This window comes from Bos mutus, chromosome 9 (assembly GCF_027580195.1).
Source record: "Bos mutus isolate GX-2022 chromosome 9, NWIPB_WYAK_1.1, whole genome shotgun sequence".
NCBI classification, from domain to species: domain Eukaryota; kingdom Metazoa; phylum Chordata; class Mammalia; order Artiodactyla; family Bovidae; genus Bos; species Bos mutus.
Window position 1 is genome coordinate 93,479,056 of NC_091625.1, and position 18,194 is coordinate 93,497,249.

The following is an 18,194-nucleotide window of genomic DNA, read 5'->3' on the forward strand; positions in this document are numbered from 1 at the left end:
GGCTGGGAGGCCTGGTGAGCGGGGCCCCCCCGTGCCCTTCTCAGCCGCGCCAGCTCAGCAGTGCCTTGCTCTCAAGTGCGCCCTCGCTGTCAGCGCTGTTGTTCACTGCCTCACCGACGGGGGCTCTCTGTCCTCTTCTGCGTTATTATCATCCCGCCAGTAACCCCCAACCATTTCTGTACCCGTATTTGAGACACTTTACACATATTACATCATTTAATCCTAACAGCAACTCTTCAAGTAGACCGAAATAAAGAGGATCCTCTTTTTTAAAAGAAAGAGAATGAAACCAAGAAAAATTAAAACAACTTACCTAAGATCCATGGTTGGTATATTCACAGAGTTTTCACTCAGCCCCAGTTCTCCCAGATCCCAGAGCCTGCCCCACACGGATTTCTGGGTCAAGACCCAACATGGTTTTTCAAAGACCTTCACTCAGCGCCGCCCCCCTCCGCAGATGACCCCCTGTATCCCTACCCTACAAGGACTTACTCTTCTTTCTCTTACACGTTTTACAGTGCATTATCTTTTCTGTTTTTGCTTTTGTATTTTTTCTTGTCTTTCCCCTGCTACTTCACCTTGTACACACACACACACACACACGCACCCTCACACTGTTATGCTGTGAACTTGAGTATAGGAATTGCATTGTATTTAACCTTACATCCCTTGTGCCTAGAACAGTTACGTTGTGTAGATGAGATTCTTCCAGGAAGTGGTAAGGACAGGTAGAGAAACACTAATCCATACTCTCCAAACACTTCTCCTTTTAATATATTTCATTTCCACAGTCACTTATTAGGAGGCAGCATATTTTATTGGTTAATTACATTTGTTCCATAATCATTTGGCTTGAGCTTGAATCCTAACCTACTAGCTCTTGATTTTCTTCTTTTGTCAATGCAGTCATGGTCGTGTCCATATTTCATATAGTTATTGGCGGAATGAATGAAATCATAGGTGCAAAACACTTAACCTGATATCTCACACATAGTGTGCATGGTTCAGCAGTTGTTGTTACGAAGTGGCATTATACATGCCTTCAATTTACTTGACTGTAATTTATGTACCCTAAACCAAAATAAAAGGTGTGGAAGGAGAGAGAAAACAAAACTATTGAACTAGTCCAGGCCATCTACTCCAGGAGCATGTGCCCCATGTGAGCAGGGATGGGAGGGTGACATTGCAGACGTTTATCTCAGTCTCAGACCCTGCCTGCTTCCTGTAGTGCCACCATCCTGCTTTGCTGAGTGCCATGCTTGTGCTTAAAATTTATTTATAAGACATGGTGCTGGGTACAACCCAACCACTTTATCTGGTGCTCAAGCAAAAAAAAAAAAAAATGTCTCTAGACACCAGAGAAATGCCGACTGGGTTGGACTAATTGTAGGTTTCCACATGACCCCTCCTGTGGGGTTTTGAAGGGTAGTTTTGATCATATGTGCATGTTTCCTTATACCTTCTGAACACTTTATTGTCATGTGGTAGTGGAGAAGGCAATGGCACCCCACTCGAGTACTCTTGCCTCGCAAATCCCATGGACAGAGGAGCCTGGTGGGCTGCAGTCCATGGGGTTGCGAAGAGTCTGACACGACTGAGTGACTTCACTTTCGCTTTTCACTGTCATGCATTGGAGAAGGAAATGGCAACCCATTCCTGTGTTCTTGCCTGGAGAATCCCAGGGACAGGGGAGCCTGGTGGGCTGCTGTCTATGGGGTTGCACAGAGTCGGACACAACTGAAGCGACTTAGCAGCAGCAGGAGCAGCAGTGATGTACTGGTGCAATCTCAGATTGGAGTACACCTAGGGACTGGGGGCTAAAATAATTATTTTGCTTGAATTTTGATAATAGCATGAGATGTTGAATGAGCTGAAGCACCACTCAGCACTCCGTCTGTATCTGTGCAGAGATGGTTTCAGAGTTCAGCCTGGGTTTCTCTCCATGTTTCAGTGTCCTGTGTGGCTCTTTGCCTTTGGAATGTACAGAGATCATGTGTTTTGAGACATCCAGCCTCATCAGCACCAAAGGGGAAGGGTTAATGAGGATAATGACTAATATTCTGTGTTGATCACATCGTTGGACCAAAAGTACTTCCAGTGAATATTTTCACAAGTTCAGATATTAAGAACAAGGCTCTAATTTGTGTTTGATTTTTGTTTAGGTAACTACTCCAGACCCCCAACATACAGTGGGGTGCCCAGTGCAAGCTACAGCGGCCCAGGGCCCAGCATGGGCGTCAATGCCAACAGCCAGATGCATGGACAAGGGCCAAGCCAGCCGTGTGGTGCCATGCCCCTGGGACGAGTGCCATCCGCAGGCATGCAGAACAGACCATTTCCTGGAAACATGAGCAGCATGACCCCCAGTTCTCCTGGCATGTCTCAGCAGGGGGGGCCAGGAATGGGGCCACCAATGCCAACCGTGAACCGTAAGGCACAGGAGGCAGCTGCTGCAGTGATGCAGGCCGCTGCGAACTCGGCGCAAAGCAGGTATGCCGTTGGGCGGGCAGTCTGCACAGACATGTGCACACGCGCGGAGCCAGAATTGGTCATCCCGTCAGTGGGGGTGGAGAGCAGCAGAGGGCCACTGTGCTTGGCCTCCCCTTTTGTGTTACATGTTCTCTATCAGAGAGGCCAGAGAAGTAAATGATAGACTGTGTTCTACGAGACATGGAGGAAGGAATCCATCAGTTATAGGAGGTTATTTGAAATGGCTGAGAAGAGTCACTGCACCTAGCCACCCAAAGCCAGTGGTGCAGGGTGCCTCTGTGGCTCCATTTAACACAGTGAAGCTTAGGCAGGAGGGTATAAAGCCTAGAAACTGGCCCAAATCTAAACATTCAAAAAGAACGCCTCCCTTTTTTGTTTTTAACCTCACTGTAGAAATCCTTATGAAATAGGAACTTTGTATGTGCACATATGTGTATTGTGTGTGTTTGTCTAAATGTATACGTGTGAGATTTATTGCTTCATGTTCTTATGTTGTACTTTTATTTTTCTGGGCATATGTCTCTCTCTGTCCAAGCCAAAAGGCAGTTAGCAAAATAATGATTGTATTTCTGAACGTTTAAGTTGATAGAGCAAGGCTTTAGCCTCAATTATTTACTTGTTTTTAATCCTGAAAAAAGTCTTGAAGTAAATACTTGACCTGTTTTAAAATAATTGAATTAAAAGTTCATGAGGCAAAGTGACTATGTTTTAAAAGACTCAAATGAAAAAAATGTTTCAATTTTGTTTAACATATGTTAAGATGTTTAAAACAAAGGACACTGAAAGATATGTAGTCCATGGGGTCGCAGAGTCAGACATGACTGAGCGACTGAACAATATGGTATCTTCAGGAGGAAAAATAGAAGATTCTGATTTTGTCAAGGTGGAATAAGAGCTTGTGTGTGTGTGTGTGTGTGTGTAAATGTATCCTTTTGTTACTTTTCCTCTGAAGCTGCTGTTTGAGAATGTCAGGGACCCTTCCAGTCTCACTATTTGCTCTACAAAATATTTCCTTTGAGGAATCAAAATGAAAGTCAGGTTCTCTCTCTTACCCCCTCCCCCTACCTCTCTCACTCTTATCCATGTTACAGTGACTTAGAATCTTCTGAACCCCAGCACTATACCTCTGAACTGAACTTACACAGGCTGCAGAGAGAACGTTTTAATATACCTGTCTGTGAGCACTGGTTGGGCCCATCCAGTTGAAGTTCTAATTTAGGTTTAAATGAATTGTCCATTGTCACAACTCAAAAAATACACAAGTTATTTCCTTTTTAAGGAGAAAATATTTGATTGCATATGACATGAAGCCTTGAGTAGTGAGCTGGGAAGACGAAAACTGTAGAAATTAAGACATAGTTGTTTGATGAAAAAGCTTTGCTGTGTTCCCTTTCTGAATCAGTTTATATATAATTTTATATAAATTAATATACAAGTATACATCCAAGCGTTTTCAGTTTCTTTTTCTAATCAATAGACCATTCCAAAGTCTTGCCTTCATGTTCCGCCCATCAGAGCTCTAATATGGAGTATCAGGCCACCCTCTATAAGCCACCACACCTTGGTGTGGAGATAACGTAATGGACAGGGGGATTCATACTTGTCTATAGAACAAATCCAAAGAAGCTGTTCTTCTGTTCTACTTTAGGCCACCATACATTAGGTCGCCTGCTTATCCCAGCCAGTCTGGGGCTGGCGGACGCCCCATGTTTTCTTCCCAGCACCCCAACTATGGCAACTCTCAGGCTCCCATGATGCACCAGCCTGACCAGTACGGGTAGGTAGCCACACACCCTGACTTGCTGCGGGACCTGGGCATTTGTTTAAACTGTTAATGAACATGCCATCTGGCTGCAAAAGGAACACCCAAAGCAGGAGGGTGAAAGACCTAAGAGAAGATCCATCTCAGAGGGGGTTGTCTTTTACTTTTGTTTGTTTTGGGTTTTTGTTTGTTCTGTTTCGTTTTTTCATTCTCCCCGGCAGTACTGTGGTAGTTTGGTAGAGACCTGCATGTTGTCCCACCCACCCCCCAATTCTGTCTCTGCATGGCTTCGGCATGGCTTCTTTCCTTCATGCCTGAGAGGGAAACAAAAACTTTTATCTGTGTAAAAGTAATGAAGTCACCCGCTCTGGCGTCATGTCCCCCACCGTTGTTGTCGTGTTGTCTAGGTGTGTTGTGCAGCACTGTTATCATGACCATGTTAGTGTCATTCCTGCCACAACAGCGACCTGCTCCCACACACCCCCTGAATTCAGAGAGCAGCAGGCTCATTGACGAGAGCCCCATGCAGGAGGCAGGGCTGAGGTTATTAATAGGACTTGGGAGGGTCTAGTGACATCACTGAGCAAACATCTGTATCAAAGATTTCTATTCTTTCCTTCTCCCAAGGAGGATTAGAATATCGAAGTCACCGGGAAAATAAAACCAAATAATCCAACACAGGATTTTTTTCCCCAAACACAGTGTTGCCATGTTATTATCAGTTTCAACACAGGAATTACATACAGCAACAAAAAGTATCTCTCTCCTTTCCTGCTACAAAACTGTAATATCAGGCTGTCACTGTCTTTATGTTAGTAAATAATCTTAAAGTATATTATTATTGTGTGTTTAAGCAAAAATATTGTTAGTGATCTTATTTAACATATAGTAATGATAAGATTATCTCGTGTAGATTGATTTGTGTTCAGGAGCTGCTTTCAGTAGAAAGATAAAACATTTTTGTAAAATAAAAAACAGGGAACAATCAACTAACTTTGTTTAAAGACTGAACTTACGTAATTGTGTTTCACTACTCATTATGAATGTATGACGCAGCTTTTTAGTAGCTTTATATTCTATACATCTATTAGGCAACAAGTGCAAATGATAATTTTGCCACTGAAAGTTCTAGATCCTGTAAACACGGTCCTAATTGTCACAACAAATAAAGACTTCTGTAAACATAATCCTAAAATTGAAATAAGTATGGAATGAGGTAAACATACTTATTTTGGAGAAATTGCCTTTCGTCTTTTTTCCTTTCTTGTGCTACATTCAAGCTCACTTCCTGAGTTGGTAGGAAGATAAAAGGGGAGAAAAGCATTTATCATCAGCTGCTAATCCATAGGCTCTGTCCTTTACCAACTCAGGAGTCCTATTTAGACCCACAAAGCTAGTTTGGCTGGGCCTTGCCAAGCCACATTAAGCAGCTGTGTAAAATGAATTTAAATGGCATGCATCAGAGTAAAATCTCTTCCACTGGGGCAGAAAATCAATGTTCGCCAACCAGCACGAGAAGATCAGATCTGCATTTCAGCCAGCAGCATCCAGATAGCTTCCTCAGAATTCAGCACCTCCTCCTTAATTAAAAATAAGGAAAAGAAAGATGTTGGCGTGAGTCCGTAAATTGTATGAAACCCACTTGGCAAAGGCTCATCCTTGCAGCCCCATTCCTATTAGCTCTGAATTTTGCCGTTTGTGTTTACACTATTCTTTCTGAAAAAGAAAGTTTTATTTCTATTTTAAATCTTAGTTCCTTTGCAATAACCTGTAACCTGTTGTGCCCTCCCTTTTTTTTAAAGCAGAAGCTTGAATGTGAGAAAGCATGTGTAGTACATGTTTCAGTGCTGGTGGTTAGGAAATTTGATTTTCAGCATTGTTTTTGCTTTACCTAACACCTCCTCACAGCAAATTGTGTTTTTGCTTTTGTTTTCTTTCCTCATGGATATAGCTCTGTGAGGTTAAAGTTAGGGTGGCAACTTGAAAAAGCAGTTCACTAAATGGCAGATTTTAGGGAAGAAATAGCTCAAATCTTTCAAAAACACAGTATTCAGAATTTGTTATAATGTCTTCTTTCTCAAGTCAGAATCCCAAAGGGCCTAGAGCCTATGAGGGAATCTGAGAAAGACAGATTAGTGATGAAGGGAGGGAGTGAGTGTGAGAGAGAGAGAGTGTGTATGTGTGTGCATTTAGAGACAGAAAGCTAACTGCAAAAATGAAGGATTATGGCAATTATGCTTTAGAGTTTCTCAACTAGTTGGATATAAGATAGTTTAGAGGAAAAAAAACAGATTTAACTAGTTTTACTATTTCCTTTCTTAAGAGTGACACTGAATAAGTTAAGGAACATATGGATGAATCAATTTTTGTCACCTTTTGAGTGAAGGACTCTCTCATTCTGATTTTCAGACAGTTTACAATAGAATGTTATGAATCTTACTGTTCAGTTACTAGATTAGCTGCATAATACTAGCCAGTAAATTGAAATGAACAGTTTATATGTAATATCTGTCCAGGCTACCCCCCCATACACACTTGATATACTTTTTACTCAGAAGATGCCTTGCTGTATTCAGTTTTAAAACATTTCTAGATAATGTTCTGTTCTTTTGAAGCCATGAGAAGCAGAGAGTGGGAAATACGAGTTGTCATACTAAAAGCCTAGTCAGAGCTGGCAGATGACGTTCACATTCAGTCCAATTCTGGCGGCAGTGTGTAGCATCACTTTGGAAGAATTCTGAGACATTGTCAAAGTGCCGGCGAGCCAAAGTTGGCCAGCAGTTTAGGAAAGATGTTGACTTACTGCTTGTAAAGAAGCATGTCCATGAATCCCAAGCTGTAACATAGTCCTTCACATTTGTTGAATGATTGACCTCTGTGCTTAACACACATATACACACATGTGAAATCAATTTTCCTCAGTCATTTAGTGTGTTTTACTTTCATTCATTCCTTCTAGGTGCCACCCACCTGGTATTGTCCAGCAACTGACATTTTTGCTCAATACAGCTGATCTGTGGATTTGGATATTTCAGCATTATCCAGATTTTTTTTTTTCCTTAGAAATGAGCTCCAAGGAATATGCATGACTTCAGTGAATTTACAGAAGGCCTGGCAAGCCCTAGATCTTTAGGCCATGGTAGATTTTTATTCCTTGAAATCAGCCAGCCAGAGCACCTCCTGTAGCTCAACCTTAATCAAGTCTCTAGTGTCTTGAGATGGTCTGTGTCAAAGTCCTGGCACAGAACTTTAGAGTAGTAATATTTTCATCAGAATTGATTCCAAGAGGATATAGAGATTCACTTGTACAGTAACAGAATTTTAGAGCTGGAAGGACTTTAGATGTCATCCAGTCTGTACCCCTCAGTTTTACGATGAAGGAAACCAAGACCTACAACATTACTGCCATGGTTATTTAGTTACAGAAGGGGCAAAGCAGACCCCAGGGCCAGTCTCCTGGGCCTACTGCTCTTCCTGCTACTTAGTACTGTCTCTTTAGATATTCTTTTTTTAAAAAAAAAAGCTCTCTTAATTTTAGTTCTCTGTTATATCCAAAGGCAGATCTACTATTAGAAAGCAGATATTCATCAGTGTCTTACTGGCAACCCAACTTTATGTGTCGAGGTGTGGACTACTTGTCTTCATCAGAGGCTCTGTTTTGTCTGAAAGGAAAGCAGTGCTCTGCTGCTCCCCACGCAGACTCCCTGCGTGTCACAGGGAGTTTGTTTCTGGAGCCACATACTTCATGAGATGGAGTGACAGTTTACTTGGTGGCACACAGTTGGGCTTGAATTTCTATCCTTTTCACCCTTTGATTGCTGCCAATTACACTTTAACATTTTGCATTTATTCTTGAGACTGGAGTGTAGCTGTTGAAGAATTCTGAGCCATGCAAGAATAGAAACAGAAGTTGGCATTTTTACGAATGCATACATTTTCATGATGCTGTTACAAGCCATATCTGTCATCCTTTTCTGTCCCTGAGAAACTCCCCAGTGGACTAACTGAATATCAGATGGAGGAAGACTCTTAGACTGCTTAGTTTTGTTTTGTTTTGTTTTAAAAAGGGAGCAAAAATGAGTCAGTTTGAAAAGTCTCATTTCTCCTGTCTAGAAGGAATTGTTATTCTGGATATCACAACCCTGAGTCTGGAGACCTGCATTTTAATTCTTTCTTAAGTCATACTGAAAGATCAGATAACTGAAATTTAAATGCTTTTGCTTTTAGTAAAGTAGGAGATTAGAGATTTTAATTAATACTGTTTTTCAGTCTTAGCCACTCTTTAACAAGGTGAATAAATTTCATTAAGTCTTGGTAGCTGGATCAGTAGCAACCTAACTATTGGTGTTGGCACAGCTGACTGTTCTGTGAGAGTCTCAGCAGTGGTTTCTCTGCTTGGAAACGGCACACACACACCTAGGCGGGTTGGTGTGTCCTCGTGGGCCTCCATAGGCGCTTGTGTCTGTCTTCTGTGCATGTGCACACACACACATGCACACACCTTCCAGCAACTATTCTTTAGTGAGGTGTATTTATAATTCATTTTCCCTGTTGCTATTTGCCAGCAAGGCACTTTTTCTCTATTATTTCCTTGAAGCCAGTGTGACGCAGTTGTGCTGATGGGCAAGGAGCCACTGATGTGGAAACATAGTAATGGAGATAGTGCATTAATGTGTCAAAGAGAAGGGGAAGAAACGTATGTGTGTCAGGCCCCAGCTATATTGGGCTTGAAGGGCTCTGAGTGATTTGTGTTAACTAAGAATTTAGCCCTTTGGATTTTGGCCAATTAGGTTTTAAAGTAATAGCTATGATCTGAAAAGCCATGTTATTGAAAGACAAAGCAAAAAGATTTCAAAGACTTAAATAGAGTTTTAATTTCTGCAATTAAATATAAGCCTTTGCTTTAACACTTAAACATGCTTTCATTTTTAGCTCCTTTTTTCTTTCAAAATTCAGAATTTGAATGAATATTACTATGTTGGTATTTTAAGATGATTTCAAATAAATCTTTCAGTTTCGGAATAACTATGGCAGCCATAAACTACATTTATTAGTCTTCAAATTAAAAAAAAAATTAGTAAAACACAGTTTTTAAAAGACCAAGATCTCATTAAAGTTTAATGAGACCCAGGGAATCAAAGTATGAAATGTACAGCAAACCTTTTAATAGATTAGAGTCTGTGAAGTTCCTTAAATGACTGAATATTACCTAGAGAGATTTTTAAATAAAAACACACACCCTCACCCCAGTCTCACATCAGTGAGGCTCGGGAGCCTGTTTATTGTTGTAAACTGGGGGGTTCTGGTGTGGGGACCAGCACACTTCTGGGGCCTCCGTTAGAAATTCCTGCAGCTGAAGAGCCCTAATGAAAAACACAGAGGGAGGAGACAGGACAAGCCCGAGCTCAGATGACCTGTGCTTTGTACCTTGTAGACACTGGCTGAAGACAAACGTGGACCAGAGCTGGGGACACTAGGTAGAATTTGGAGAGACTGATGTTTAAATAGACCTGATACCTTAACTCAGGCTTAGGCGATCTTTTGTCTCATTTTCTACCTCTGAGTATCCTCTCAGATAACAGTAGCTTCCTGATACTCTGATATTCCAAGCTCCCCTCCATACCTAGACCTGCTTTCTCAGAAGGTCTCCTGTCCATGTCCCAGTCTGAACCTCTTACAGGGTGCCATCCTTGCTGCCTAAGCGAGCTCACAGTGGCATGTGTATTGGATTGGGCTCTTTCTAACCAGATGGCTCTCCCATCGGTGGAGCTCATGCCCCTCTTCACTTATCCAGGCAACTTGTCTTCGTGTCTGACCTCATGGGCTTCATGACATCTCTGCCTCCACGTACCACATACTTACACCAGAGAAACAGATTATCATATCTGGAATCAGCACTGCAGTCCACCCATGAAAAATTCAGCAATAGAGCCCTGTCAGTCCCAGCTATTCAGAGCTGTTCAGGTGCGGCTGTTGAGTGATCACAAATATGTCAGGTAGTACTGCTGGCCTCAGCCCCAACCTGCAGGGCTCTCAGGCTGAAACCCAGAAGTGTCAAGTGGTTGCCAACCTGAAATCTCATAACCTCAACAGAGTGTTGGACTGAAGGCAACAGGAAGAGTTTATAAGTGATGAAGAAGATGTGATCCAGTCTGGGGCAGGGGAGGTGTCGCGGGTGACCGTGTGAAGATCATAGGTGGAGAGGAGGCTGGATTCTCTGACAGCTCAGAGCACCTCTCAGCTGGTAGCAGCAAGGCTGTGGGAGCAACTCCCTGCGGCTGTCCCGATCTTGACCTTCATTCTTATTTTGAGCTCCATTTCCACTGTATAGATTAAAATACCCAACCGTAAGGTGGTGCCATTGGTAAAGAATCTGCATCCCATTGCAGGAGATGCAAGAGACATGAATTCAATCCCTGGATTGGGAAGATCTCCTGCAATATGAATGGCAGCCCACTCCAGTGGGAATTTTTCTTGCCTGAAAAAGTCCATGGGCAAGAGGAGCCTGGCAGACTACAGTTCATGGAGTCACAAAGGGTCAGACATGACTGAGCACACATAAGATTTTGTCCCTTGTTAACTCTTATTGGAATGGTTTTGACTGTTAAAAACCTACCGGGAGGAACTTGCTGGATCCTGCCTCTCCTGCTTCTTTGAGCAGGTGAGACAGACATAAAGAACTATAGTTTTGCTCAGCTGCCCCTAATTTTGAATAGTGTTTCACCCAAACAAATTAAGTAACTTTGTAGTATTGATATGTTTCCTGACACTGCAGCCCTGGATAAGTGCATTCCTCCTTATAGGCTTTTAGTGTTGCTGTAGTAAAGCATATGAAATGCAGATCTCAGGACTCAAATTCTGTTTGTTTTTCAGCCAACAGACTGATCCACTGGAGTCTAAGAAGTCTAAGAATGGTTCACTGGGGTGTAAGAAGTCTAAGAATGGTCCATTAGGGTCTAAGAAGTCTTAAGAATGGCCTGTTAGGGTCTAAAAAGTCTGAATATGCATGCGATTTGTGCCCTCTTGATTGTTCCCTCCCAAAACGGTACACGGGTCAGCTCGTTTCCAGCTACTAATTGGCTCCTCAGTACCTGTCATGCTGGTTTGCTCCCTGTGTACGAGGTTCCCGTACCTCCAAGGAGACCCATTCCTGTGTCAGCTCTCCCTTATGGCTTGTACACATGCAGGGCGTGTCTTGGTATGAGGCTGGGAACTCTTGTCACTGACAAAGAATAGTCCCCTTTATAAGTCATTGGAGATCTTGAATGGTATTATGATCTCAAGATAAACTTTCTTAAAACAAAGACCTTGAATATCATGCAGTTAGAACGGGGCACTTTTTTCTTTCTATGGGGAACATCAGTGGTAACTCATTTTTTCTTTCACAAGATTCAACAGATCCTATTTTTACCAGACAAGGGAACTGTGCACCAGTTATGGCTTATTAGAGGCTGGTTAGAAGCCACAGGTGCCAGCATCCACAAAGGTCCGGGGTCACCTCTTGCTCCAGGAAAAACAGGTTTGGGGCCCAGTGCTGCCCCCTGTGGCTTTCGTAACACCCTGCACTTCAGTTCAGTCCAGTCTCTTAGTCGTGTCCAACTCTTTGTGACCCCATGGACTGCAGCATGTCAGGCCACCCTGTCCATCACCAACTCCCGGAGCTTACTCAAACTCACATCCATTGAGTTGGTGATGCCATCCAACCATCTTGTCCTCTGTCGTCCCCTTCTCCTCCCACCTTCAATCTTTGCCAGCATCAGGGTCTTTTCAGATGAGTCAGTTCTTCGCATCAGGTGGCAAAAGTATTGGAATTTCAGCTTCAGCATCGGTCCTTCCAATGAATATTCAGGACTGATTTCCTTTAGAATGGGCTCGTTGGATCTCCTTGCTGTCTAAGGGACTCTCGAGTCTTCTCCAACACCACAGTTCAAAAGCATCAGTTCTTCGGTGCTCAGCTTTCTTTATAGTCCAACTCACACTTGTACTTGAGAGAATCATTGATGTCAAAATCTCTGAATGTAGCATCTTCAAAAGGGAGACTTCTAGACATTTTTTTATGATTGCCAGTAAACATTTCGTAATAACAGTGGGCTGAACAAACCAAAATCAACTTTGAGATGAAGAGAACATTCTCCATTATCAATTACCAAATTTCAGGCAGCCAGAGAATTTTTGCATTTTCTTCACACCCCAACAAGGAAGTCTCTCACTTCAGAAGCCTGGAGCTCTGTTTGTTCTCCTAGCTGCTTTGCAAAACAAGGTGAAGACCAGTCAGCGGCTTTAGGAACAACTGAAACTAGTTACCTACACTGAGACAAAAAGGAAGTACTAAATCTCCAAAATTGCACAGCTGGTGGCATTTTCTAGTGAGTGCCAGGAACAGGACTGAACAGATTGGAGCCCTCTGAGAAGTCTGCACAAAGTAGTTAACAAAAAAGGGAAACAAACTTTCTGATGTGGGCTTTTAGAAAGTTCAGGATGGCATATGCAGGATCCTTCCGCACTTGGTCGTAACAATTTCACTGAGATGCGGGGTGAAGGAGACAAGTGGAGACAGGCAGGAGGAACACTTCAGGCACAGGCAGGCCCTGTGGGCACTGCCATGTTACACAAGCCCGCGGCAAAGACCTGCATAGGAGAAGTTCCGCTCGGAAGAGTTACCTGCAAACATGCACTCACCAAAGATGGTTCTGGAGAACAGGCTAACCGTCATCACCCCCTCTACTGGAAGGGCCTTCTTCATAGAGGTGTCGAATGTTATTACATTCCTCTTTGCCCACCCTTAAAAGAACGTAAATGTGTCAATTACCAAAGGGTTTGGGGGGTTATTAATTCACATCTGGGAAATGACTGATGACTGTTGCTCTAACCAGTTTGTTGCTGGCATCATACCCATTTCAGTTCTCGCTAAGGGAACAGGCTGCCTTAGAAAGAGAATCATGTTCACAACAAGGGGAAGACCTTAGAAAACAGATCAAGAAGCCTTGTAAAGGGCATCCCTGCCTAGGGAGGAAGGACGAATGAACGAAGGGACTCACCCTCTGCTTTCCAGACTTGCGTCTCTAGCTGCCTCTTGGCCATTGCCTCGGGCAGCTCAGGGCCACGCAGACCCTATATGTCCAGGGCCCAGCTCCTGTCCCCTGACATCTTCCCTCAACAGCAGCTGCCCTGCACCTGCCCCTCATGCAGCCAGGAGATGTCCCAGCCACCATTTCTTTCCCCACAGCGTCTGACTCATCACCAGGTACTGCCAGATTACATCTAAGGTAGCGCTCAGCCTCCTGTTGCTCCCCACTCAGCCCAGCTCCACGCACCGCCTTCTCTTACCTGGACTCTCATGAGAGCCTCACACCTGTTGCCCTGTGTTCACTCCTTCCGCCTCAGGTGTGCCTGCAGAGGACCATGCCTCTGAAATACACATCCTTTTCTGCCATTTCTCCCACTTAAAACCCCTAACCTCTGTCAGCTCCTCTGAGGGTACAGGCAAAAGAACTGAAGCCTCGTGTGACCTGGCCCTTCCCTCCTTCTCATCTGTCTTCTCTCCTCTCCTCTCCTCCATCACCTGATTAAGTCCCATTCCATCCCTCAGATCTCACCTGAGGAGAGGCTCGGGCCCCGTATCCCTTCCTCAGGGAACGCGCCCTGACCCCCTCAGGTGGGCCTGTCCATGCCTAAGGCTCAGGCCCCGTATCCCTTCCTCAGAACGTGCTCTGACCTCCTCAGGTGGGCCTGTAGATGCCTAAGGCGCTCCTCCTGCCTTCCCTGCCTTTCTCCTTCACCTCTCAGTGAAACTGTTTGCATCTGTGCAGCCATGAAATTAAAAGACGCTTACTCCTTGGAAGAAAAGTTATGACCAACCTAGATAGCATATTGAAAAGCGGAGACGTTACTTTGCCAACAAAGGTCCGTCTAGTCAAGGCTATGGTTTTTCCAGTCGTCATGTATGGATGTGAGAGTTGGACTGTGAAGAAAGCTGAGCGCTGAAGAATTGATGCTTTTGAACTGTGGTGTTGGAGAAAACTCTTGAGAGTCCCTTAGACTACAAGGAGATCCAACCAGTCCATTCTGAAGGAGATCAGCCTTGGGATTTCTTTGGAGGGAATGATGCTGAAGCTGAAACTCCAGTACTTTGGCCACCTCATGCGAAGAGTTGACTCATTGGAAAAGACTCTGATGCTGGAAGGGATTGGGGGCAGGAGGAGAAGGGGACGACAGAGGATGAGATGGCTGGATGGCATCACTGACTCGATGGACGTGAGTCTGAGTGAACTCCGGTAGTTGGTGATGAACAGGGAGGCCTGGCGTGCTGCAGTTCATGGGGTCGCAAAGAGTCGGACGCGACTGAACTGAACTGAACTGAAGCACCCCCAGTGTGCACACTTCCCCATGATCCACCCAGTGTGCTTGCTATTGGCCACTCCCGGCTCTGGTGGCCTGAGTTCTGTTTGCCTTTGTCCAGGCCCACTGGTGTGCTCCTTCCTCCCTTCCCCTCCCACACCCATCGTGAACACATGACTGTAACTGTCAACCAAGCAGAGGGCATTTCTGATTAATTTTGTTATTGTATTAATAGCATGTCTTCCTGAGTGAAAAGGGTGCAGTAGTTTCATTAAGAGTAGCATGTGGCTGTGCATCTTCCCAGGAGCCTACAGTCTCTTAAGTCACTGGCACTCGCCTTTGCTCTTTGTCTCAGTGTCAGTGCCGCTTTACCTTCACAGGGTTGATTGCTAGCCAGAGCAACTGGCTTGTTGGGATTATAACATGATATCACCCCTAGAACTGTAGTTGTGTTTTTTATGACAGGTGTATTCATGGATTAGCCACACCAAAAGTGGGCTGAAGCTTAAACACCTTTTGCTTTCCTTCTGATTGTATTGTTTTGGGGGCAGAGCTAGTGATTTTCACTCTTCAGATATTAGATTTAGAATACAGTAAGTCCACTACATATGAACAAGTTCCGTTTCAAGAGGGTGTTCATAAGTCCAGTTGGTTCATAAATCCAACAAAGTAAGTTTGTAAGTCCAAGCTGCATTTTCACTCATGCCTTATGTTGATGACACACACGTTCACATCTTTGAAAGTTTGCAACTTGAAAGTTCGTATGCAGAGGACTTACTCTAATCTTGACTCTGTGTGTCCCTCTTGGTATTGCTTTGGAAGATCTGCTGTGTAACTTAGGTTGCAAGTCTGTTTCACCAGTGATCTGGAGACATACGTGCAAAATGTTTCTTTATAAAACAATTGAAATAAGGCATCCTGTGTGATATTGTGTATGCAATAGGAGCTCTCCAAGGATAAACTGCTGAAATTGGGCTTTTCAGAGTTTCATGTTCTCAGTTCTGATAGCTTTGGGTTTTAAGTGAGAAAATGCCCTAAATTTCAGTGTTAGTCTCATTTATTTTTTCAGTAAGCAGTCTTTTCTGGCTTTAAACTTAAACTATGTTTCTGGCTTCATAACTTAAACTAAGTCCATGGTGACAGTTCATATAGAGAAAGATACGTGCGTTTGGTGGTCATGCCATTCTGCAGTAAAGCATGCTCTTTTTGAGCGTAACTCGGGAATGGTGTCTCCAGTGCTGGAACTCTTGAGAGTGGAGCTTCCCTCCATGTGTCTTTGCCACTGGGGCTTTATACTGACATCACTCACGTGGTGTCTGTTTCTAGCATACTTCTGTCTGCCCCTGGTGGGCTGGTTGCTAAGCCATGTGCGACTCTTGCTACCCCATGGACTACAGCCCACCAGACTCCTTTGTCCATGGGATTCTCCAGGCAAGAATACTGGAGTGGGTTGCCATTTCCTTCTCCAGGGGAATCTTCCTGACCCAGGAATCAAACCCAGGTCTCCTGCATTACAGATTCTTTACCAACTGAGCTACAAAGGAAGCCCTCTGTCTACCCAACACCAGAATCATCTACAGACTTTATTTTACTTTACATTTTATTGTAGTTGACTTTAAAAAGAGATATTTAGAAATGTGTGGTTACTCTTTATTGATTTCTTAGTTATATTTCACCTGCTAAATTCAGACTGTAGTGGGAAGCTGTGTTCTCCTTTCTGTTTTCACAGTGAACCATTGGAAATGGTCACTTTAAAAATCTGTTTGCTTCTGGAATTTTTCCCACAGAGCCAGCCCATTATTGGCAGATTTATGTGTCATGTCTGAGAAATCTCCCACGTGAATAAAAGGAGGGTCTGTGAAAACCTGCTGGTGTGTGTGTAGACTGAGGAATAGGGAGGAACAGTGCTGGATGGAAGTGCAAATGGGCAGGCTCTGTGTCTGAATTATTCTCGTTGTGATGACCTCCTTCTTGTCAGGGAATGACAGACACCTAGGTCTAGTCCCAGCTGAAGACTGATTAAAGTTCCTTTGGTTCATTCTGCAAGTCCACACTTCTAAATGACAGCCCCGCCCATCACATCTCGACACTTCCAGTGAGGGGTCATGCCGGGCTGTACCCTGGCCCCACCAGCACAGGGCCGTGTAGTAAGTGCCTTGCGGCTTGTGGAGCCACCAACAGTCATTTTCACAGGACGCAGACCAATAGCCGCCCCAGCAGCGTAACAGCAACAAAAAGTTATTTTCAGGTGTTTATCAGCCCACCCTTCTCAGACGTTACTGCCACAGCCATTGTGGGTAACGAATCTATGGCATCAGGAGAGCACCATTCATGATAAAAACCATCTGAGCCCGTAGACCCACTAGAATCCACAGCCCAGCAGTTCACACACCCGAAGATCAAGGTTGGGGCCCTTTGCTGTTCCATTTGGGCAGCATTTTATGTTGAAAATGTTTCCCTTGTGTGAGTTTGTATTTTCGGCTGTTTTTGTTTTGTTGTTCTTGTTTCCTTTTGAAAGAAAGGAACTGTCTGGTGACTGCTTTGCACTCCTGATTCTGTTCAGAGCACTCCAGATGTTGCAGTGTCAGAAAGAGCTGGAAGTCTGTGAGCACTGCCTCCGGTCCTGAAAGTGGTCAGCGGCCCAGCCGCATTAGCTTTTTGTCGTGAGCCCTGGAAATGCTCTTGTCGGTGGCTCCACAGTAGTTGGAGCACTCAGCCCAATCAGAGAGGCCACCATCTTCTGTTTCCTTCCAAAAAACAAATTGTCTCCATTTCCAAAATTCAACAGAGACCATTGAAAGCTCTTTTTTAGTATAAAGCCCATTTTGCTTGTTCAAAATTACCAATAGTCTTGGCAGTAGTTTCCAGAGCAGTCATGAATAGGATTTCTTCTGTGATGATGACAGACTGGCTCTCTCCCCCACTTAGACAGGTGGCCAAGTGTGTACTCATGAGCACGAATGCCCTGCTCTCCTGGGAGGGCTCGTTTCCCTCTCAGCTCCTTCCTGGTTGGATACCACCCAGGAGGCCTGTAGCCCCCAGGATAAGTGCCTTCCTCGAGGTCAGTGTCCAGGGATTGATCTGTCCACTTCCACCACCTCTCACTGTGTCCACCTCACTGAGTTAGCCCTCCAGGAACCCAGAGAAAGCACCGCTCTGGTTTGTCCGTTCCTACAACAAAAGAGGGCGGCAGAGGATGAGATGGTTAAATGACATCACCAACTTGATGGACATGAGTTTGAGCAAACTCCAGGAGATAGTGAAGGAAGGACAAGGAAGCCTGGCATCCTACAAGTCCATGGGGTCGCAAAGAGTTGGACACTACTGAGCGACTGAATAACAGCAGCAGCAATACAACAAAAGAGAAGTGTGATAGATGCAAGGAAGGTACACAGCAGGCTGCCTTGTCCCATGGAGAGTCTGCTGTGCTAGGGGGCCCTGAGAGAGGATATATAGTATAGTGGTCTGCGAGCAGGCTTGGGGGCATCTCCTTCTGCCACTTACTAGCTCTGTGTCTTCAGACAAGTTGTTTAATCTCTCTGATCCTTATTTTCTTGCTCTGTATGTGACCATAATGCTCCCTTCTTTCCTCCAGGAACTTAAA

At 44.2% G+C, this 18,194-nt stretch overlaps 1 protein-coding gene across 8 annotated transcripts in view; it reads left to right on the forward strand.

Annotated features, from left to right (window-relative positions):
* Positions 1 to 18,194, forward strand: part of ARID1B (AT-rich interaction domain 1B) — a 435,159-nt gene that overhangs the window by 367,989 nt on the left and 48,976 nt on the right. For 5 of the 8 annotated variants that reach the window (XM_070376934.1, XM_070376935.1, XM_070376937.1 and 2 more), the window contains 2 exons: positions 2,163 to 2,490; positions 4,139 to 4,267. In XM_070376934.1, coding sequence (XP_070233035.1) covers positions 2,163 to 2,490; positions 4,139 to 4,267 — 457 coding nt within the window. The remainder of the gene's footprint in view (positions 1 to 2,162; positions 2,491 to 4,138; positions 4,268 to 18,194) is intronic. The other 3 variants (XM_070376938.1, XM_070376939.1, XM_070376940.1) reach the window with 1 other exon arrangement.